The sequence below is a fragment of the Panthera pardus genome, unplaced genomic scaffold (assembly GCF_024362965.1).
Source record: "Panthera pardus isolate Hobbes unplaced genomic scaffold, ASM2436296v1 HiC_scaffold_22, whole genome shotgun sequence".
Taxonomy (NCBI): domain Eukaryota; kingdom Metazoa; phylum Chordata; class Mammalia; order Carnivora; family Felidae; genus Panthera; species Panthera pardus.
This window is the reverse complement of record NW_026526788.1, coordinates 55,534,329-55,556,371: the sequence shown is the minus strand read 5'-3', so window position 1 is coordinate 55,556,371 and position 22,043 is coordinate 55,534,329. Positions and strand designations below refer to the sequence as shown.

The 22,043-nt window shown below is 54.3% G+C and overlaps 1 protein-coding gene across 1 annotated transcript in view; it reads left to right on the top strand.

The window, feature by feature from the left end:
- Positions 1 to 21,046, top strand: part of SLIT1 (slit guidance ligand 1) — a 170,467-nt gene extending 149,421 nt beyond the window's left edge. The window contains exons 26-37 of the mRNA XM_053909786.1: positions 6,041 to 6,204; positions 8,150 to 8,274; positions 8,580 to 8,677; positions 11,313 to 11,452; positions 11,636 to 11,729; positions 14,112 to 14,249; positions 15,551 to 15,788; positions 17,212 to 17,342; positions 17,792 to 17,946; positions 19,027 to 19,315; positions 19,641 to 19,852; positions 20,663 to 21,046. Coding sequence (XP_053765761.1) covers positions 6,041 to 6,204; positions 8,150 to 8,274; positions 8,580 to 8,677; positions 11,313 to 11,452; positions 11,636 to 11,729; positions 14,112 to 14,249; positions 15,551 to 15,788; positions 17,212 to 17,342; positions 17,792 to 17,946; positions 19,027 to 19,315; positions 19,641 to 19,852; positions 20,663 to 20,901 — 2,023 coding nt within the window. The 3' untranslated portion in view covers positions 20,902 to 21,046. The remainder of the gene's footprint in view (positions 1 to 6,040; positions 6,205 to 8,149; positions 8,275 to 8,579; positions 8,678 to 11,312; positions 11,453 to 11,635; positions 11,730 to 14,111; positions 14,250 to 15,550; positions 15,789 to 17,211; positions 17,343 to 17,791; positions 17,947 to 19,026; positions 19,316 to 19,640; positions 19,853 to 20,662) is intronic.
- The last annotated feature ends 997 nt before the right edge of the window (positions 21,047 to 22,043 follow it).

The window sequence follows — 22,043 nt, the reverse complement described above, 5'->3', positions numbered from 1 at the left end:
AGTCAGACACTTAACAAACTGAGCCACCCGGGTGCCCCCATACAATGGTATCTTATTCAGCCTTAAAAAGAAATGAAAGTCTGTCACCTGCTACAAACATGGATGAACCTTGCAAACTTGCTAAGTGAAATAACCCAGACGTTACGGGACAAACATCGTATGATTCCACCGATATGAGGCCTAGGAAAGTCAAATCAAAGCTACAGAAAGGAGAATGGTGGCTGACAGGTGCTGGGAGCAGGGGGGAAATGGGGGATTTTTGTTCAGTGGGTACAGAGTTTCTGTTTGGGGTGATGAAGAGTTTTAGAGCCAGATCGTGGTGATGGTTGCACAACATTGTGAGTGTTCATTGATGCTACTGAACTGCACACTTTTGCCATTTGGAGAAGATGGGGAAAGACTTTCTAGGAGGAGCGAACAGCATGGGCAGAGGCGAGAAGGCGAGAAAGTAAATGACATATTCAGGGATGCTGTGTTGTCCAGCATAGGACATACAGGGTTTGGTTGGGCAAGGAGCGTGGGGTCAGAAGAGACGAATCTGGAAAGGAACATTGAATTCCATTGTGAAGGGCCTTTTGTGTCACGCTCAAGAGTTGGGACTTTATTTTACAGATAAAAGGGAATTGTGGAAGAATTAAGTCGCAGAAAACTCCTGGAAAGCTGTGGTGACATGTGGAGGCTGGCTGCATGGGATGAGGCAGGAGGGAGCCTGGCTGGAGATGGTGGGTCAAGACAAAGGCCAGGCCAGGGCTGTGTGGATCACTGCTCTCGGTGACTCCTGGTCAACAGGGCCATGTTTCCATCTGCGTTTGGTAGTTAGTGGTGGTGAGCTCAGATTTTGCGGATGTTTGGAACTCTGAGGACCTAAATTAGAGACGCTTCTCTCCAGAGGGCATTTGTGCTTGTCTTCATGGGCACCAGGGTCTGCCCTGCTCTGGGCCCACGCACCGCCTTTCCTCACCCCACCCCCCACTATGACAAGGGCCTGCTTTAGCTGCCCATGCCCCCAACACCACTTGCCAGGCAAGGCCTCTTCAAGCATCTGGTCCACCTTTCTTGCCTTTGGATTCCCCCTTCACGTATCTCCTGTACTTGGGACTTAAGTGTGCAGTTGACTACCCTTCCTTCTTCCTGATGAAGACTGAACAATATCCAAGTCCATTCCGATTTTGACTCTAGCTCAAAATCTAGAGGCCTCGTTTTTCAAGGGGGAGGGGGGAACAAACAGCATGTTTTCTACAAACAAAAAACCAGAGCTGCCAAACAACCGTTGAACCAGACGCATCTATAAATTCAGACTTTCTTTAGGAGAACAGTGACGTCAAGCCAAAAAGCCAGATCCAATCTGGAAGAAATAAACCAGGAGGTAGAGATCCGTTAAGCAGCAATTGTAGAACAGGGCGTCGGCATTGCAGATTAGATGTGTTTGTTCACTGCATCCAAGCCCCTCTCTCTACAGGGCAGCATCTGCGTGAAAGAAAGCTTCCAGTGAAGCGGCGTCACGAATAAGGTCTGCCCTTCATACCCGGGTTCTCAAATGGAACTAGGCAGCAGCCTGGGACTCGTGCGTGTGCTTGTGTTCAGGTGTGGGTGCACGCGCAGTACTGAGGACACGTGTACGTGTGCACACACGTGTCCACCATCTGCCCCGCACGGGAGAGCCGTAGCTGTTCCATAAGGATTTCTCGAGCACTTGCAAGGAGTCAGGGAGTGGTACCAGGACGGTGTAGGCTCACCGCATTCCGCTTGGCTTCACAAGGGCCGTGTGCAATCTGAAGCGGGGGGAGGCACCCACGGCTCTGTAACAAGTCAGGGGTTGCCCAAGAGTTAGCATCCGGAGTCCCTGGCTCCTGGAGTGCCCTCTGTTCCTCCTGTGACTCTTGCCCGGGCCTCTCCTCTTCACTAGCAGTATGTGGGAGGCGGGGTGAGCAGGTGCAGTGGAGGCTGAGGTCCACCACATTCAGTCTCCTTGAACTTCAGGAATCAGGACGTGTGGCGTTAGGTTCCTTGTTCTGCCATCGACTTGCAGTGGGATCCCAGACAATTCATTCTTCTCTTTGGGCCTCTTTGTTGCCTGTACCAAGGTTATTTCTAAGGTCCACTGTGGTCCATATGCCATAGTGATTGTAAGCGTCCACACTGCCCTGGGTTCGCTCTGCTGTGGTTTACTTTTATATTTACTTTGCAGTTAGCTCAATTTTCATCCATTTGTCCGTCCATCCATCCATCCATCCGTCCGTCTCTTCATCAACAAATATTCACTGTGTGCCAGATCCTGTGCCAAGGTTCTCCAACATCTTTTGTCATTTCTATAATCTGGCATTTTGTTGCCTCTGATTTACTGCGTGCTGGGAAGCTAGATCCCGAATTCACTAAGAATGCTGTGTGAAAAAGTAAATATGGTGGGGCACCCAGGTGGCTCAGACAGTTAAGTGTCCAACTCTTGATTTCAGCTCTGGTCATGATCTCACAGTTCATGTGATCGAGCCCCCTGTCAGGCTCTGCACTGACAGCTCAGAACCTGCTTGGGATTCTTTCTGTCCCTCTCTCTCTCTCTCTCTCTCTCTCTCTCTCTCTCAGCCCCTCCCCTGTTTGAGCACCTACGTGTGCCCTCTTTCTCTCAACATAAAATAAATAACTTTAAAAAGTAACTATGGAATGATTAAGTAGATCATACTATGCCCATAGGACGGAATAGCAAGTAGTTAATTGTAATTACGGCACCGTAATTTACTATTTGATGAAAACACAGGATAAAGAAGACTGTATACTCTGATTTCACTGAGGTACACGTGTGAACACAAGAACTGGAAGGAAATCCACAAAAATTAAACTGGTTACATTTCTGGGATGATGGGGGAACTCTTTTCTTTTTGCATTTCCTTTGCTTTCACAGTGCGCTTTGTGCATTCTGTATGGTCGTAGGCAGGTGTTCATTCACAAACGTTCGAGGGATGCCTGCGGGTGTCAGGCACAGCGGGGGGGGGGGGGGGGTCGTGGTTCCTGCTCCCGGGGAGCCTCAGTGCAGCGGGAGATAGTGATGCACACAAATAGATTGCCCGAGAGGAGTGTGGGCGGAGGGGGTATAGCTCAGGTGAGGGAGACATGGAAGTTTCAGTATGTGCTAAACTCTACCGTTGGCCGCTCTGTGAAACAGCACAGGAAAAGCTATTTTGGTCCCCGTTCCGTTAATGGAAGCCCAGCGGGGCCTTGGCAGGAAGACACCAAGTATCTTCTGTTTCAACTATTTCCAAGATACACCAAAGATCAACAACACAGGATTATTTCTACTTTTGCCCAGGTGTCAGCCTGAACCCACAGTCCTTTTGGGTTGACGAGCTCTCCATAGAAACAAGGAAAATGCATTGGCCCCACCGGAATTTACTTTTGAAGAGCTTTATATTGACTTTGGTGCTTTCTGTTATTCTTTTTTTCTGCTTTTATGTGAAGAATCGGAAAGGGACCCTTGGATTTAAGGCGCACTTTTCCTGCTGTTTATTGAGGGGCTGCTCTCTGGGGACTGGAACTGTGGCAATCCTGGCCTGTCAAGGCATCCTCGGTCACAGTGGCCTCGGCCACGAAATGAGCTACAGGACTCGAAAGAAGTCATTCGTAATACACTTTAAATTCGTGGCCCATTACCAGACCACACCTCTGTGGTGCATTACAAAACATATTTTACAATAAATTCTACATTTGCCTCTTGAGTAACATAATCGCATTACCTTGCACTTTTTACATGAAAAACATTACTCTGGTTCATGTAAACATTTTAGAGCACAATTTTTTGTATTCCTGTGCTTTTTAAAAAAGACTTTGTTGTTGTTGCCGTTAACACACTGCAGCGTCAGAAAATCAAGGCACCCCAGCTTCCTGTACCTCTGAGCGGCCCTGGCCCCGTTCAGTGGCAAAGGGAAGGCGTCTCCGCTGTCCTGTGAGCCGGGCTGGATGTTGTCAGCAAATCAGGACAGAAAAAATTAAACACACGTCGAGGTTGAACTGGCCTTCTTTTCCGCGCTGCGTTATTCCCTTGGTGCCCATTTTAGGTTATTGGTGCTTGTCTTTCTGCCCTCCTCCAGGCTGCAGGCTCTTTAGCGCGTCGTAAAGTGAGCCCCGGAGATGTGAGGCGGGCTGCTCAAGGTCACCGGGTAGCGAGCAGCTGCGCCGGCCCCAGTCCAGGTCTCGCTCAGCCGCTTTGTAAGACTGCGCGGTCGTCAGCGGCGCTATTTTGGGGAACTCCGGCTCAGGGTTGCTGCTGCTTTCATCAGACCGAACGCACTTCGGGGGGGTCCACGTCCTCTCTGCTGCCCAGAAACAGGTGGAAGAGGGCAGCGCGTCTATTTGGTGCTTAATAAATGAGCCCAGTCTCACTAACGTCACAGGCCTTATATTTTCAAAATAACGTTGATATAAACGAACCTCTGGCCCAGGCTCTGATTTTTCTATTTGCTAGGCGGAGGAACTCTACCCCCTACCCTCCCCTGCCCTGTCTCTGACCCATCTCTAAATCTCCCGCTGTGAGTCAGTGAGATGCTGCAGTTGTCCGCTGGTTGGTAAACCCTACAGAGTTGGCTGTGTGGTGTCGGTGTCGGGCGGGGATGGGAGGGAGCAGGCATGGCCTTATGCCGCAGGCGGGTGTGAACCGTTGCCACCTCGTTTTGGAGGGCCTGTGAACACCCAGCATGCATGTCCTCCGCGATCTAGAAGTAGAAGCCTGCTTCTAGGCACCTGTTCTAGAGCAATGCTCACACCTCCCAAAGAAGCATGGACAAGAGTATTCGCTGCCTTTGGAAACAACCAGGATGCCTGGCAAGAGGGACGTTGCTCAGTAAGCTAGGAGATGTCCATTACTTTGGGATGCCAGGAAGCCCTTGGACAAAATGAGGTGGATCCATTTATGCTGATCTGGAAGGATCTCCAAGACATGTCGCTTGGTGACAAAAAGCTGCCTGGGGACGATGTGCAGTAGGTGGATATGATTTGTGAAGAATCTTCTACGTCGCTATGGGAGAGGAGCGGGAAGCCACACGCCTGAGCGCGGTGACCATGTGGCCACATGGCCATGGGTCCTTCTGACGTGGTAGAGGCACCGGGTGCAGCTTTTCTTTGTGATGTGGGTATAGTGTAGTTCATTTCAGGCTGTTACAAACAAGGCTGTGATCAGTCCCACCGCACAGACACCTTTATACACCTGCAGAGGTGTATCTGTGAGATAAACTTCCAGGAACAGAATTGCTAGGTCCAAAGGCAACTGCATGGGTGATTTGATAGATATCACGAGGTTCCCTCTGTCAGAGTTACACCATTTTGCTCTCCCGTCAGTAACAGGAACATGCCTTTCTGAAAAAAATGAAGGTGACATTCACATAAGATCAAATGAACCATTTTGGTGTGTAAAATTCATGGCATTTAGTATGTTTACCACGTCGTGTGAGGTGGAGACTTCTGTGCGCAGTATGTCAAAGTAGCTTAGACTGAGAATGCGTTCGTGTGCTCCTTGCTTGGTTAAAAATGAAAAGAATAACAGTATGGGCTTCAGAGTCAGATCCAGACCCTGAATCCAGAGCCTGCCCTTCATTCGTTGTGTGACCCCAGGGAAATGACTTATCCCCCGTGAGGCTCAGTTCCCCCTGTTTGAGGTGGAGGAGAGAGCTTACCCCGTGGGGCTCGTGAGGATGTCGGATGCTTGGCTGTGGGAAAGCAGCTGGTTCATCCCAGCGGTAACTGGTGACTCCTTCCCCTCCGTGCTCTCTGGAGACGACACACTGATGGCCTCTGGCCCCAACGGCGCCAGTTCAAATCTCACCTCCCCGCTTTGTGCCTCGGCCTTTCTGAGACTGGTGCAATGTGCGCAGTGGGGAGAGTGGGGTGTGGGAGGACTCGGAAGCCAACACGTAGGAAGTGCTTAGAGCAGCACTGGCTACACAGGAAAGGCTCATGTAAGGGGGCTGTTGGGATTTTTGCCAGCCCCTGGCTGAGTGCGCCCGGTGGGTGAAGGAGCCCATTATAGATGCCTGCTTCTCTCTGCTCTCTGACTCAGGGCCATTGGTGCCAACCCTCTGTACTGTGACTGCCACCTCCGCTGGCTGTCTGGCTGGGTGAAGACGGGCTATAAGGAACCGGGCATTGCCCGCTGTGCTGGGCCCCCGGACATGGAGGGCAAGCTGCTCCTCACCACGCCTGCCAAGAAGTTTGAATGCCAAGGTGAGGCCAGGAGCACGAGAATGGGGTGGTGGGTACAGGGTTGCATCCCGCCCACCTGCTGCTGGGAGCCCATGAGACCTGCCTAATCCTGGAAGGGCATTCCAGGAGCTCCTGTGTCCCTGTGGTGACCCGCTGGATGGGGGGTGGTCAGGTGGCAGGAACGAGGCACCTGCTGCTTGTTAGTATGGCCGCCTTCTAGTCCTGACGTACAACGAACAAAAAAAAGCCAGGCAGAAAATCTCAGGCTGTAAGGGCCTTAATCCCTCCCTGGGGTTATGTAAGGAAAATAAAAATAGCAGCAGCGTTTCTGGAAGCTCCAAGCCTCTCAGCAGCGGGAGTGCTCGGGCCTCTCTATGGTAGGAATTGTGCGCGGCAATTAGCTTAAACCCCGAGCCGCTGGACCCAGCTGCCGCTCGCCTGACATTTGCAGAAATACAGGGACTTGAGTGTGATTGGAGACTCACTCACGCTTTGCTCTGAAGCTGCCTCACTCAGGGCATCTGTAAATACTCATTCGGAGGTTGATTGACTGATTGACTGACGGCCCGGGAGCCCAGCTGAGCCAAGGGAGGCGGCTGAGGGCGGCCCCAAGCCCAGCTTTGTGTGCTGGGGGCCGCCTGGGGGGCGCAGCCCCTGCCCTCTGCAAGCTCACAGACCTCCATCAAAAATGAAACTGACATGGGGCGCCTGGGTGGCTCAGTCGGTTAAACATCCGACTTCACTCAGGTCATGGTCTCACGGTTCGTGAGTTCGAGCCCCTCGGGCTCTGTGCTGACATCTCAGAACCTGGAGCCTACTTCGGATCTGTGTCTCCCCCTCTCTCTCTTGCGCCCGGTCTCTCTCCATCTCTTAAAAAATGAATAAATGTTTAAAAATTTTTTTTTTTAAATGAAACTGACAGCCATAGGTTAATGGCCACCTTCCGTGAAGGATGCTGTCACAGGGGTAACGGTTCAGAGGGACCTGATCTGTGGCTTGCCTGTTGGGAGCGAAACATTTGCTCAATATTTATTTAATGGGGTGGGGTTGACACTGGTAAGTTTTTTTTTTTATTTTATTGAAATATAACATGCGTAATATCGAGATACACAGATCATAAGTGAACGGCTCGCTGAATTTTCACAGACTGAACGAACATACCAGGGATCAAAACACAGAACCCCATCAGTGCCCGGGAAACCTGCTCATGCTTCCTTCCAGTTATCACTGAAAAGTGTTTGTTTCTCTTAATGCTCAGACCTCTTCAGCAGAACCAGTATTTCTCCTTTTCTAGAAGGAGTCCTAAGCGGAAACCTGAGTTAACCAGCTAGTTCTACTATTTATTCTTGTGAGGGCCTAATGCCCCTCACAGGTGGTGCCCCAAGCAGCCTGGCTGCTGGCTCCTCGTCCACCTCCAAGTTCAGGGAAGAGGACCAGTGGGTCCTGGAGGGGCTGGGGAAGGCCTTGCCTGTGGTGACAGGAGAGGGTTCTTTCCTGTTCAGCCTTGGAGAGAAACATCTCAAAGACAAATGGGCTCTTTGCTCCTAAGCATGGCCTCTCACGGAGCTGTGTCCCCTCCTTGCCAAGGCGGCTGCCCTCGGTCTTCTGCTCACCGTGACCATGCTGGGGAGTGAGAGCCGGCTTCAGTAATAGTGATTGTGATGCCCTCATGCGGACGGCTTTGCCCTGACGCCGTGTGGGGACTCCTTGGGCGTCCAACGCCTGCCTGTTAAGCAGTTTTCAGATTAGCTTATTTAGCCAATATGGCCCCCGAGGCAGGTGCTGTTATTAACCACACTTTACAAAGGAGGGTCTGGAGGCCGGGAAGGTGGGCTTAGAAAGGGGGCGTGAACCAGAGGCGGAGGAAATAAAGGGAGGGCTGAAATCTCCTTGGGGAGAGAGCTTCCAGCACTGTCTCTGAGGCTGTCCGGCCCTGCCCTCCCCTGATACCTCCCCCCTGCCTCAGGTCCCCCCGCGCTGGCTGTCCAGGCCAAGTGTGATCCCTGCTTGTCCAGCCCATGCCAGAACCAGGGCACTTGCCATAATGATGCCCTTGAGGCGTACAGGTGTGTCTGCTCCAGCGGCTATAAGGTGAGTGGAGGCTGGGGCTGGGGAGGAGGAGGGCTGTTCGTTCAAGATCAGGTGGGGCTGTGCTGTCTTGTTCGCCACTTTGCCCACAGTGCCCAGGGCAGCTGCTTGAGGGAATGTTTAGTCAATGACCCAGCACGTGAATGAATGAATGAATGAATGAGTGAGTGAACGAATGAATGAACAGGTAACTCTCGGGACAGGGAGGCCTGCTGCTGAGCGGGCTGGCTGTCTCTGTCGGCTCACACCAATCCCTGGGTCCCTCTGAGGTCCTCCTCACTCACCGTCCCCCTCCCCCACCTGCCCAGGGCCGTGACTGCGAGGTGTCCCTGGACAGCTGTTCCAGCAGCCCCTGTGGAAACGGCGGGACCTGCCACCCGCGGCAGGGCGAGGATGCTGGGTTCACGTGAGTTGCCTGGAGAGGCTGGAACCTGGTGGGTGGGATGGCCCGGGCCTCCCTGTGTTGGAGGAGGAGGTGGGGGTGTGCTAGAGACCCCTCCATGCCTACCCATCACAGGTCCCTGCTGCCCAGAGAGATGCGGGCCTGCCAGGCTCACAGCAGCAGGTAGGGCCGGGGCTCGGAGCTACACTGCCCGCCCCTGCTCCAGGCCCCTCCCTGTTCGTGCCAGGTGCCAGAGGGCCTTCTGATGGCACTGGGAGTCCATGGCCAAGGCCATGTGCAGTGGCAGTGCTAAGGGGCAGTTTAGGGGTGTTTTAAACCCCTATAATCTCCACTAACCCCAAGGCCTCCAGTTGGAAGTCAACTTGCTGCTTGCTGTGCCGGGGCTGCCTGACGGCAGGCCCCCAGCCAGCTCCTTGGTATCAAGCAACCCAACCCCCACCCCCAGAGGTGGGAGCAAGTCCTAGTCTCCTCCCGATAGTCCCGCCTCCTGCTAGCAAGTACGGGGCCTTCCACTGTGGTCTCCTGGGTCATACAGGTCACACCTGGGCTGCCGGGCCTCCTGACTTCTCTGAGCTCACCACACAAGCCCCCACCCACTCTGCTTTCCCCCAGGACCCCTCCACGAGCCCCCCACCTTCCCAGAGCCCTCCTGGACCCAGAGCTTTGCAGAGGAACACACAGTATTTAGTTACTGAAAATAAACTGCCGGCCGAACAAATTTCCTCTTCAGAAAACAATGAGTCTACTTAGCAGGAATGGCCAAACCTGTCTCTGCAGACCTAAATCACCAGATGTGAAAAATAAAACACTAAACAGCCTCTCCCAGGTCGTCACCTTGGAAACGGCGTCCGTACAATAGGCTCTGTCCAACCCCCTCCTCATTGATAGACTCCAGGGGCGGGGTTCTGTGGAGAGTGGGGAGCTAGGGGAGCCCCCTCAGACGCTTCCCGCTAGGTGGGGGTGGGAGCCCTACAGATGACAGTAGGCCCCGAAACAGTGCGCTTCAAACCTTTTTGCTCACGTGCCCCCACGAAACTTAATTCCATCCCCTCTCACACGCTCTTAGACTGACGGCTGGAATTTTTCGTGGTATGTTGAACTTTGCATTGCAAGGGAGGTTAATTTCCAGGATGTTGTAAATATTAACATTGAAAGATCTCACTTTTTACTTCACTCTCATCACTTGCCAGTGGAATCTGAATAGCGCCGCAATTTGATACACTTAAAGATTACACCCACAAGCTCCTGTTTTAACTGCTTAAACGTCTTCCCTCTCTTTCTCCTCCAACTAGTATTTCCATTTTACTCCCCAACCCCGCCTCCATTTTTGTTCGCATGTGATCTGTTGTGATGCTAGAGAGTCTGTTTATTGAGCACGCTGCCATGCTTCTTTGCCACCAACATGGGAGTGTAAGTTTAAAGTTTTTTTTTTTTTATTTCTTGTCACCATAAACTTCTGATGAACGGTTTCTTTTTCAGAGTCGTCATTACAATAATCAATGATATACAATTGATCAGAACATAACTCCGCTACAAAATTTTATTGATAATTATTACAGATAACAGGTGGAGCTTTTTTGTGTGTAATTTTCTGATTCATGTGTCCCAGGGTGAATATGACAGAATGAGGACTCAGCATCCAATATATTCCTTTATAAAAATATATGTATATAGCTATGAATGCTGAGAAAGAGTTGTTGAAATAAATCATTGGGATTAGACGTTTTATTGTAGCATGCCATTCAATTATTTGAAACCCTTCCAAGATTATATACCAAAAACCCCAGAGTGATCTGTCATCAAAAATTATTTTTATTTTTTAATTTTTTTTAAAGTTTCTTTATTTTGAGGGGGGTTAGGGGCAGAGAGGAGAAAGAGGGAATCCCAAGCAGGCTCCGTTCTGTCAGTACAAAGCCTGACATGGGTCTTTGTATGAACCCGCTAACTGTGAGATCATGACCTCGGCTGAAGAGTCGGACGCCGACTGAGCCACCCAGGTGCCCCCAGAAATTATTTTAATGCTCGGTCAATTCTTAATTGTCCCTTTATCTGGTGCCTGAGGGTTTTAGGCTCCAGGCACGTCCCCACCTTGGACTGCAGTTGGGAGAAGTGCACGTGCCTTTCTGAAGCTCTGGGTAGGTCTGTTTAGGGAAGTGTTTGTGCAGGACTTGAAGATCTGGAAATCAATTTCTCAGACATCTCTGACCCACAGATCTCTTGGCAAACCGCAGGTGCTCCCCCAGCTGGAAGATCACTGGTCTCCGGGACCCTCCATGAGCTGATTCCTGTTTACCCCCAGCCCTGTTCTCGCCTCATCCCTGACATATGGGCTAGGTGTCCTCTGCCTCTTTGTCCTCATCTCCCCGGCCTCAGTGTGGCCCCATCCTGGCCTCTCCTCTGGTTGCCGGTCTCCTTGTTGTCTCCCCGGCTAGACTGAGTGAGCCCCCAGAGTGCAGGACTGTCTTGTTTACTCTAACCCCAGTGCCTAGCAAGGGCCTGGCCAGGAGTGGGGACCAAAGCTCTGGGATGATGATGGTCACAGGTGGACACAGGCTTCCACAGTGCCTCAGGAAGGCTGCTGCCCTGGCCCTGCCCACCTGTCCGTCTCTCCTCACCTGCCCCCCCCCCCCAACCTCAGGTGTTCCTGTCCCACTGGCTTTGAAGGACCGACCTGTGAGGTGAATACGGACGACTGTGTGGAGCACACATGTGCCAACGGGGGCACCTGTGTGGATGGCGTGGGCAACTACACCTGCCAGTGCCCCCTGCAGTATGCGGGTAAGTGTGGTGGAGTTTTGGCATCTGTGGGGAGGTGGGCAGGTGTGCCTGCCCTGAGCCCCGTTCCTGTGGGCAGGAGGGCTGGGGCCCTCCCTCAGTGTCTACAGGAGGTTTCTGCCAGGCCAGCTGCCTGGCAGAGATTGGGGCAGCTTCTCTCCTGCCTCTTCCTCGTTCTTTCCCCAGGAAGGGCCTGTGAGCAGCTGGTGGACTTCTGTTCTCCAGATTTGAACCCGTGTCAGCACGGAGCCCAGTGCGTGGGTACTCCAGATGGGCCCAGGTGAGTGTTGCCCATTTCCAGGGCCAGGCAAGGGCATGGGCCTTGAAGTCCCCTCCCCTCTGGTCTCCCCATTCTGTTTCTTTACTTTGTCAAGTGAGTTTGGTCTCAGCTTTACGAGGGTTCAGGGTGGTGGTGGCCGCAGCTTTGGTCAGACAGACCTGGGTTTACAGCATGACGCTGAATGGATGCCTTGACTGCCCTGAGCCTCTTTTCTCGTCTGCAAACTGGGCACCCGGTGTCTTCCTCATGGGGTGGTTGTAAGGGTCGGATGAGCAAATGCACAGAAAGCACTTAGCTCCAAGTCTGACATCTGATAAGTGCGCCGTAAATGGCTGTTATCTTCCCAGATCCACAATTTCTCATCCCCAATTACAAAATGCACAAAACTCTGAAGATCAAAAGTCCACTTGATAGCAAAATCTGGTCTGACCTGAACGTATCTGGTAATAAAACCGGACGTACAGTGACACGAGGCTACTTATAGTCACTCTTCTTGCTGCAGAAATGTGAGTGTGCGTAATTAAGGGGCTGCCCCAGATCCCGTTACGTGTTACATAATGCTTTAGGCATTGTGTCACCTTTCCAAACCTCAAAAGATTCTGAATTTCAAAATCTATCTAGCCCCAGGAGGTTTGCATAAGGGGTCGTTGACCGTTGTCACTGTCATTGTTACTGGCATATATGGAAGTGCATTGTCACCTGAAGACCACATAAAGGTCATGGATTTTAAAAATGTTTCCATCTGCAGTTTTGCAAACATTGTCCCATTTTGGGGAGCCCGTTCCACTGGTCAGGACAAAACAGATGGTCAGGGTTGAGGCCTGTGGCTGAGGGACCCAACCCCAGCCACTCAGGCCAGGGTCAGGGGTGGAGTCTCTCAGGAAGCCCACTGTCCAGCAGGAGCCGCCCAAGGACAGTGGCAGGAAGCAAGAGACCGGGGTTATTGAGGTCCAGCCTGAGACTGAGGGGTGCATGGGAGCCCCCACCCAAATGCCGCCCAGATGCTGCACTTGTGGGGTGCCGTTGGGGGGTGGGGTTGCCATGGCAGAGGGGCAGTGGCAGCTCGAGGGGTGTGGCTGCCGCTCAGAGGGGCTGGGCCTCAGACCTGGAATAAAGCAGGACTGCACTCGGTCCCTTGCCCTGTGCTGGGAAATGAGCAGAGAGCAGCTGTGTGGTGCCTGTTCTCGCTCTCCTGTCTTTGCGAGCGGGTGTAAGTAACTCAAGTAACTCCGCTGTGCCTGCAGCTCGGCAGCGGGTATTCAGTCCCCGAATGACCGAGGGAGCGAATGTAAACGAGTGGGCGGAGGCTCAGCTGCAGCACATTTTCCAGACTGCAGCCCAAGACCCAGTCGTGCATTGCGATCAATAGGGTGGGTCAAGAGTACCGTGAAAAACTAACATTGAGAAGCAACATGCCCTTTTACGTAGTAAGGAAAAGTATTGTGGCGTGAAACCAGCTTTAGGGGTGCGTGCGTGTGCGTGCTCACTGGGGTAGGAAGGTGTCACTTACAGCCTGGAAAACTGGGAATGAATAAAAACATCCAGGCAGGGTACCTGCCCTCCAGGTTGCGTGGTTGAACCGTGGAGTTTGCAGTTTAAAGAGTTTCCAACGGGGAATCTCTTGATGATAGCTGGGGGTGCTTCCTGGAGGAGGTGAGGTTATTGGCCAGGCTGGACTGGGGCAGGGAGAGAGGAGGGGGATGTTCCAGAATCAATAGGTGTGAAGGTAGGGAAGTGCTGGTGGGTGGGATGGGGGTTGCTGCCAGTGGAGACCAGTCTGACCACAGGGTGGGCCCAATGTGGGGGGAGCAGGCCAGGCGGCATCTTGTGAGGCTGTGACTGAAAAGTAGGTGGAGGAGTGCGCTCCTGATTTGATAGGCAAATGGTTGACCCCCAGGTCACCGAGGCTGGGGGCTGGGCTGGAATCGCTGAGAGGGGGCACCAGCCCTGCAGAGGGAGGGCCAGGAGGCTGGTCCAGTGGAGCTGGGGAGGCTGGAGAAGAGGGCAAGATGAGCCCCAGGATTCAGGGCCTTGTGCTGGGGAGCAGCTGGGCAGGTCGAGAAGGGACTGAAGTTTGGCCTCGGTTGTGTGGTCAGTGGCCAGGGTGGGTCGTCCGTGACCGGATCCCCATCTCCTCGTGCCCCTCGGTGTCCATCCTCCCAGCCCGGAAGCTGCTGTCACTCAGAAGCCCACACAAGCTCCTTTCTTGTGCCAGAAAAGCATACCAGGACGGGCTGGGGGCATCTTTCTCTCCAGAGCTCTGCTTGATCTCCTGGGTGTCCCACAGACGCGCAGGCCTTGAGGTTCTCTGTCACGTACACACAGCCCCTGGGCCCTGCGGGCTCCCGGCTGAGTGAGGGACTGATCCCCCCACGCCCCCAGGTGTGAGTGCGCATCAGGTTACGCAGGTAACAACTGCAGTGAGAACCAGGATGACTGCGGGGACCACCGCTGCCAGCATGGGGCCCGGTGTGTGGATGGAGTCAACAGCTACTCTTGCCTCTGTGCCGAAGGCTACAGGTGAGTGGTCCCGCTGTGCCCTGAGTGACTGAGGCCTTCTAGCCTCCAGCCGCTGAGCCGGCAGGAGGGAGCCAGGGTCAGAGCCTGGAAGTTGGATCCTGGGGTTTTAACCAAGGCTATGCCATCCCTAGCTGTGTGGCCTTGGGGAAGTTCCCTAATAACTCGGATCATAGGCACAGGGTCCCTAAACTGTTTGGTTGAGGGAGGGGGTGGTGGGCACAGATTACTGGCTAATGCCCACCACATCCTGCCCAGCAAAACCTCTGAAGACACGTCCTAGGGTAAAGGTCATTTACCTTCACAGCCTGACTTCTCTGAAAAGTTGGGGGTGAGGAACACCTGCCCTCCTTCTGGCACCTACCTCCCATGCTCTGCTTGGGTCTTTTTTTTTTTTTCCCCCACGGTTTTATTGAGATACAATTCACCCAGCTTCGGTATATAATTCAGTGGCTTGTACTCTATTATCAGGATTTTGCATGCATTAACCATAATCAATTTTAGAACATTTTCATTACTCCAACAAGAAACTCCATACCTCTTATCTGTCACCCCACCGCCCCCCATCTCAGCTCCAGGCAACCAAGAATCTGGTATCTGTCTGTAGAGTTCCTTATCCTGAAGATTTCATATAAATGGAATCATACAATCTGTGGTCCTTTGTGACTGGCTTCTTTCACTTAGCGTCATGTCTTTGAGGTTCATCCATGTGGGAGCATGTATTAGAACTTCATTCCTTTTTGTGGCCAAATAGTATTCCGCTGCATGAATAGACCACACTCGTTTATCCATTCATCCGCTGACAGGCATTTGGGTTATTTCCGCTTTGGGCTGTTGTGAATGCTGACGCTACAGGATGTATGCTGTGTCAGAACTACCTGCCGGAAGTACTGTCCCCTCTTGTATTTGTTTAGTAATTGGAGTCTTCTCTCTTTTGCTCGTGTCTGTTTTTTCTTTTCTGTAAAATGGGCAAGAGTAAAATTTGCTAGCAGACTTGACTGCCACGAGCCACGAGTGCTTCTCAAACTTTAATGTGCACACGATCTTGTTAAGCAGATTTAGGTTTTCCATTTCTGACAAATGCCCAGGTGATAGCTATGATGCTGTTCCAGGGACCACCCCTGTTTCCTGCCTTGTCTTCAGTATCCTTCTGGCTTGTTCTCTCGGGGAAAGTGTTCATTAGGAACATCTTCTGTTGCTTTAAGGGTCCAGTTTCCCAAGATGTTTAGTGATTTCTCTCCAGGACTGTGGGAGAGAAAGATGTTGCCTTGCCCCTTCTTTGACCTGTATCTTTTCCCTCTCAGTGGGCAGTTCTGTGAGACCCCTCCCCGCCCACCTGCCCCCAGAAGCCCCTGCGAGGGGACTGAGTGCCAGAATGGAGCCAACTGTGTGGACCAGGGCAGCGGGCCGGTGTGCCAGTGCCTTCCAGGTTTCGGCGGCCCCGAGTGTGAGAAGTTGCTCAGTGTTAACTTTGTGGATCGGGACACCTACCTGCAGTTCACCGATCTGCAGAACTGGCCACGGGCCAACATCACGCTGCAGGTGCGTGCCCAGGGCGCCAGTCACAGAGGGGAGTCAGGCAGCAGGGGGCCGTGGCCTCAGGTCCGAGCATCAAGCGGCATCCTTGCCCAAAACTGGGAGCAGCCTGTGTCAGTCAAAACGCTTGGGATGTGGGTCAGGCACATCTGGAAATGTTATCAGGTCACAGAAGCAGTCTCAAGGCAGGGCCAGAAGTGGTCTCCTGGGTGACCGGGTCCTCTCCCACTATCCAGTCTTGCCTACTCCTGAGCTTCAGCCTCGAATGCTGCACACAGGTTTCTCCACGTGGCTAGGACACAGTCAGGGTTGGCTCTGGGCTTGTATCTTTGGCCACCTGTCCCTCGGGCCCTTATTTTGCCATTTTGTGTCTTGAATTTCATCTCAGAACATCAGTGTTTCGAGGGCAAAGAGCGGGTCCCACTTGAATGGCACTGTTTGCTAAACGTTTCTTGGGGAGGGAGAGGACAGTGCACATCACATGATAAAAGTTTGCGTCTCCTCTTTGGCCATCTCCCTCTTCCAACAGCTGCATTCCCTACCCTGGCAGCCATTTCTCCTCTCTGTCCTCTTCTTTTCTCCCAGAGCCCTTCAGCCTCCCGACGTGCTCACTGTGCTCTCCCCCACTTTATCACCTCTCCTAAGTCTTGCCCATGTACACTGTCTATACTGTAACAACACAGCTAGCCCAACTGCTCAGTGAAATAAAATTCACCACACCCTCCCAGCCACTGCCTCAGGCACCTCCTGCTGTCCCCATCACTGGCCTGTCTTCAGTCCCATTCCCATCCCTGGACCAGTCACTGAGTCCAGCGAAACGGGTGCTATGAGGTGTCCAGCCTGGGCTGTGTGCCAGCCCTGTGTATGAGACCAGGGAGTCAGGCTGTCTACCAGAAGCAATGGGGGAAGAGGGACAAGGCAGGATCATCGTTTCTACGGCTTCACAGAGGGCTCCCCCCACCAAGGCAACTCCAGCTTTTGCTCACACAGATTCAGACAGGTGCTACCTCCTGAGTGGCTCCTTCCAGGTTTGGGTGGTCATGGCTATTAGAGAGCCCTCTTCACCTTGTCCTCTCTGTGGCTCCCAGAGGCCCATAGAACAAGCTACCCTGCATCGATCTGACTTTCCTCTCCGGGCACATAGTCCTAAGGTCTCTTACCTGCCCCTTCTCACACGTTGTTTCCAGGCCTCAGCTGGTCTGTCTGCCTTCTCTCTGTGGCCCTGGCCAGCCTGGCAGTGGATGGGATTTGAACCAGGGGCTGCCAGCCTCTGTCAGCATCCCCTTGAGGATGTGTCCCCTGGGCAGCCAGGGGAGGGCAGCTCTACGCACAGCATCCCTCTTCCAAATGTGGATCCCCCATCTGTCCCACCTACCTGTGCCACTGATGGGTGGGGTGGGGTGGCAGAGAAAGTGCCCTTGCCCATCAGGTCTCCACGGCAGAGGACAACGGGATCCTGCTGTACAATGGGGACAATGACCACATCGCAGTGGAGCTGTACCAGGGTCATGTGCGTGTCAGCTACGACCCAGGCAGCTACCCCAGCTCTGCCATCTACAGGTAAGGCTTCCTCATGCCCACCGCCCTCCCTCAGGGTGTCCCAGGCCAAGAGCAGGTGGTTATCGGGACCTCCAGAACCTGGGCTGCCCATGTAGGAAGATACAGTGTTTGGGCCCATCTTGGAGCTGAGGCTGAGATCGAGGCCTGAGCAGTGGACCGACCCTTCCCTATCCTACTTCCTCCTCACAAGGGGGTCTGTAGTGCGAAGGGGAGGGGGGATAATTTGGAGACCCCTGCCCCAAACTGCTCACCTTTCCCTGGGGAGTCCCAAGAAGCAGAGCAGGAGGGGCCAGGCCCCAGGCCACTGAGTCCCCATGGTCTCCTCCCTGAGAGATGTTACTCCCTGGAAAGCAGCTGCTGACCAGTGGCATTTTTGGGGAAGGGCCCAGGCAGGGATGGGCTGAACTGAAGCCCATTCCCTGGGGTGGGGGCACCCCCTCTTCTTCTAGTGCTGAGACGATCAATGACGGGCAGTTCCACACTGTTGAGCTAGTCACCTTTGACCAGATGGTGAATCTCTCCATCGATGGAGGCAGTCCCATGACCATGGACAACTTTGGCAAACACTACACACTAAACAGCGAGGCCCCCCTCTACGTGGGAGGTAAGGACCTGGCCAGGTAGAGGCTGCAGCTGGCTCTCCCCAGGCCTCCCCATCAAGCAATGTGACAGCCATTCCAAGTGGGGCCTCTGTTGCTTTCTGGCCTGAGTTTTGCCAGGACAGCTGGTGCCCAGGCCACCGGACGATGGGAGCATTCCAAGCTGCCAGGGGATTGTCCTTCCTGGCCTGGAGCCCAGGCTGCTGTTAAGCTCAGACCGACCAAGAAGGATAGATGCCTAGGTTAGCCTGACCTTGGGGGAAGCCTGGAACTTTCCTAGCTCTCTTCCAAAGTGGGTACTTTCCCTCTTGTCTTTGGGCCAGAAGGGGCTTGTCAAGCATTCAGGGTCCATTCCCAGTCTTGGAGCTGCTGTGAGAGACCCAGGCACCCAGCAGGAGTCTCCACATCAGCTGGGACCTCCCAGCTGGCTTTACAGGCTTTGCAGGTTAAATGCCCCTGTCTGCCACCCGCCAACATTTCCAGGTCTGAACAAGTCAGGTTTCTGCAACAGTGGGGCTTTCTCAGTGCTGCAGAGGGCCTTGGTGAGACTGCGGGCAGGTGTGAAGGAGAGAGCCCTGGGCTCTACTCCCAACTCCGCTGTTTGTTAGTCGTACAACTTCAGGCAAATCACTGACCACAAGATGGGTTTCAGCTACTCCTCCCTCCAAGGGTTGCTGTGATCACCACGACAGCAGGTGACAAAGCAGCATACACCTTGGTTCCAGGCCCAGGTCCTCTGCTGCTTTTGGAGTCTTTGGGAGGTGAAAGCTGGTATCCCAGAGGGCAGGAAGGGTGAGGGCAGACTTTAGGCACCCAGAGCTTCCTTTGTCAGCTGGCCACTGCCAAGCCTGGCACCTGTGGGTTCTGGTCATTGAGGGAACAGACTTTCCTTTTTTGTTTTCTGGGAAAGGAGTCTGGACCCTCCAAGGTGGCAAAGGATCTTGGCTCAGGGTTGCAAAGACAGAAAGACGGAGGCCGAGGGTGGGAGGGAACACTGTGGAGATGCCCAGTGGACCGAGGGCGGTAGGGTCAGACATGGTCTGAGCCTGACTCAGCCCAACTCTGCTCGCTCCTACCCACCCAAGGGATGCCAGTGGATGTGAACTCGGCTGCCTTCCGCCTGTGGCAGATCCTCAACGGCACAAGCTTCCACGGTTGCATCCGAAACCTGTACATTAACAACGAACTGCAGGACTTCACCAAGACGCGGATGAAGCCAGGCGTGGTGCCAGGCTGTGAGCCCTGCCGAAAGCTCTACTGCCTGCATGGCATCTGCCAGCCCAATGCCACCCCTGGGCCCGTGTGCCATTGTGAGGCGGGCTGGGGGGGCCTACACTGTGACCAGCCAGCCGACGGCCCCTGCCATGGCCACAAGTGAGCCTTAGCTGGGTTCGGGGAGCCCTCACCCCTTGCCCGTTCCTTTCCCCATGCTGAGGGCTGCTGCATAGACTGTATTTTTAACACCCCAAACTGGAACATGTGACCCAGCACAGGGTTTTTTTTTTTCCATTTTTTCCCCCTAGTTTTCAGTTTTTATTAACAGGAAGAGGTCCCTAGGGATACAGAATCACATTTTTCTCCCTTTGTTTGTCTTAGGAATAGGATAACCTCCCCGGATGCCAAAGCTGGGGGTGTGGGTTCCCTGGGATTGGACTGGCTCCAGCCTATTCTCACAGTACCTTTTCTCTGTCCCCTCCAGGTGTGTCCACGGGCAATGTATGCCCCTCGACGCTCTCTCCTACAGCTGCCAGTGCCAGGATGGGTACTCGGGGGCTCTGTGCAACCAGGCTGGGGCACCTGTAGACCCCTGCGGGGGCCTGCAGTGCCTGCATGGCCACTGCCAGGCCTTGGCCACCAAAGGGGCACACTGTGTGTGTGACCCAGGCTTTTCGGGCGAGCTGTGTGAGCAAGGTCAGGGGCCCCCCTCCTGACATGCCCTCCCCAGGGCCCCTCCCCACAACTTGCATTAGTGACTTGACTTTTCCTCTTCCAAACCCTGGCATCCCCTCTGTGCCTCCTCCCCTCTCCTCTCCCACATCTTGGGCTGCTCTTGGGCTGTAGTACCCACTACCCTCTAGGCTCTGACCCCCACCCCCAAATGGTTCGTCTTGCCCTGAAGCCCCCTTATCCAGGGCAAGTGCCCCTTCTGGCTGGGGTCTCTCCTTATAGAAGGGGCTGCCCAGGGGAACAGCTCCTGCACAAACCTCAACATCTTGGCCCCATCACCTTGCGACCCAAGAGCAACAGGAAGTCTGAGGGTTGGGGACTCTTTCCCAGGCCCTCCCTGGCCCGTGTAACCCAGATGTTTCTGCTGGGATTGAGACTGCTGAGGCTAGGCAGAGGGAAGCTGGAGAAGTCCAGAACTCAAGCACCTTCAGGGGCCCTTAGGCCCCTGCTCCTGGCACAGATTCCTTCTCTATTGTTCTCGCCTCCCCAGTCTCCAGCCTCCTCTTGCACTCTTCCAGCAACTGGGAGCCCACTTACCTGACAGCCTACTCTGTCCTGGAGGGCCCTGGCAGCTAGAAAGTTCTTCCTACTGACTGGCCTATGGGCCCAGAAGGAAGCCTGTGCATGTGCATGTCGGGTGGGGTCGGAGGTGGAGTCTAAGCGCTAGAGGACATGGTCCTTGGATGCGCCTCTCTGCTGCCTCCGGCCTCCCCGGGGCCGGCGCTGGCCCATGGGTGTGCCCTGAGGCTTTCTCTTGGTGTCTGTCCTATCCAGAGTCCGAGTGCCGGGGGGACCCTGTCCGGGACTTTCACCAGGTCCAGAGGGGCTATGCCATCTGCCAGACCACGCGCCCGCTGTCGTGGGTGGAGTGCCGGGGCTCATGCCCAGGTCAGGGCTGCTGCCAGGGCCTGCGGCTGAAGCGGAGGAAGTTCACCTTTGAGTGCAGCGACGGGACCTCTTTTGCCGAGGAGGTGGAGAAGCCCACCAAGTGTGGCTGTGCCCTCTGCGAGTAGCGCCAGGCTAGACGGGGAGGGGTGAGGCAGGCGAGAGGGCACGGCTGCAGTGAAGCCGGGTGGCCCGCAGTGGGGTGGGGGTGCGGGCCATCCTGCCTGTTCCTGAGTGGCAGGGCCCTCTGGCCCCACCCCACAGCAATCTCTGGGGGGGGGGGGGGGGGGGGTGACCAGGCCGGCAGCTGGGGGTGGGGTGGGTGGGCGTGGCCCGGGCTTTAGGCCGCCCTCTCCGGAAGTGCCTTGCACAAACAGGCGCTTAATAAATATTTGTTGAATGAATGTGTGCTTGAGGTCAGGCCAAGAGGTGCACAGAATGATGACCCTCCCTGCCACCCACCCTGCTTGCCTACTACCTGGGTCTGAAGAAGGGACTGGCCCCTTCCCAAAACAGCCTTTCCCTCTCGCCGGTGGCCCACACTGCCCTCAGAAGCCCCTTGCCCCCTGTCCCCTGCAGATAACTTTGAAGCCTCCCCTGGGGCAGCCAGCCAGGATCTCTGCTTTTTCTGTTGCTGCAGCATCTGCCAGCAGTAGGCCAGACTGCACAGGGGAAGGGCCCCCTCCTGCTGGCCGGGAAGGGACTAACCCTTGCCTCCTGGGCTGATGTAGCACTAAAGCCACTGCTCAATGGGGAGTGAGGCTGCGGCTAGAGGAGGGTCCCTTAGGACCAGACCCCTGAATCCTGAAGTTACGAGTTGACCATTGTAGCTTCAAAAATGTCCACTGGGTCTGTTTGGAGTGGCAGTCCCACCAGAGAGGACAGGCGCTGGGGAGGTTCTTGGTTCCAGCAGAATAACCACCACCTCCAGACACCACCAAAGGGGCATTGGTCCTAGGCCTTCCTAGCCCCTAGCCAGCCACAGGATGCTGTCAAGCCATTGGCAGGGGCAAGGGGGTGTGGTCTAGGCTGCTTAGCCAGGGAGGCTTCCCCTCCCACGGAGACTGGGTCCAGACCCCCTCACCGTGCAGGCCAGTAGGGAGCAGTGGTACAGGCACCAGGAAACCTCTGCTGCCTGTCACTCTGGGCAAACGTTTTCCCCATCTATGGTCCTCTGTCTCCTAGCTGTCCCATGGGGAGGTGGTTTGAACATACATATGAGCAATGTAGACCTTCCCACTGTGGCTCCGGAAGGGAGGCTAGAGGAGGT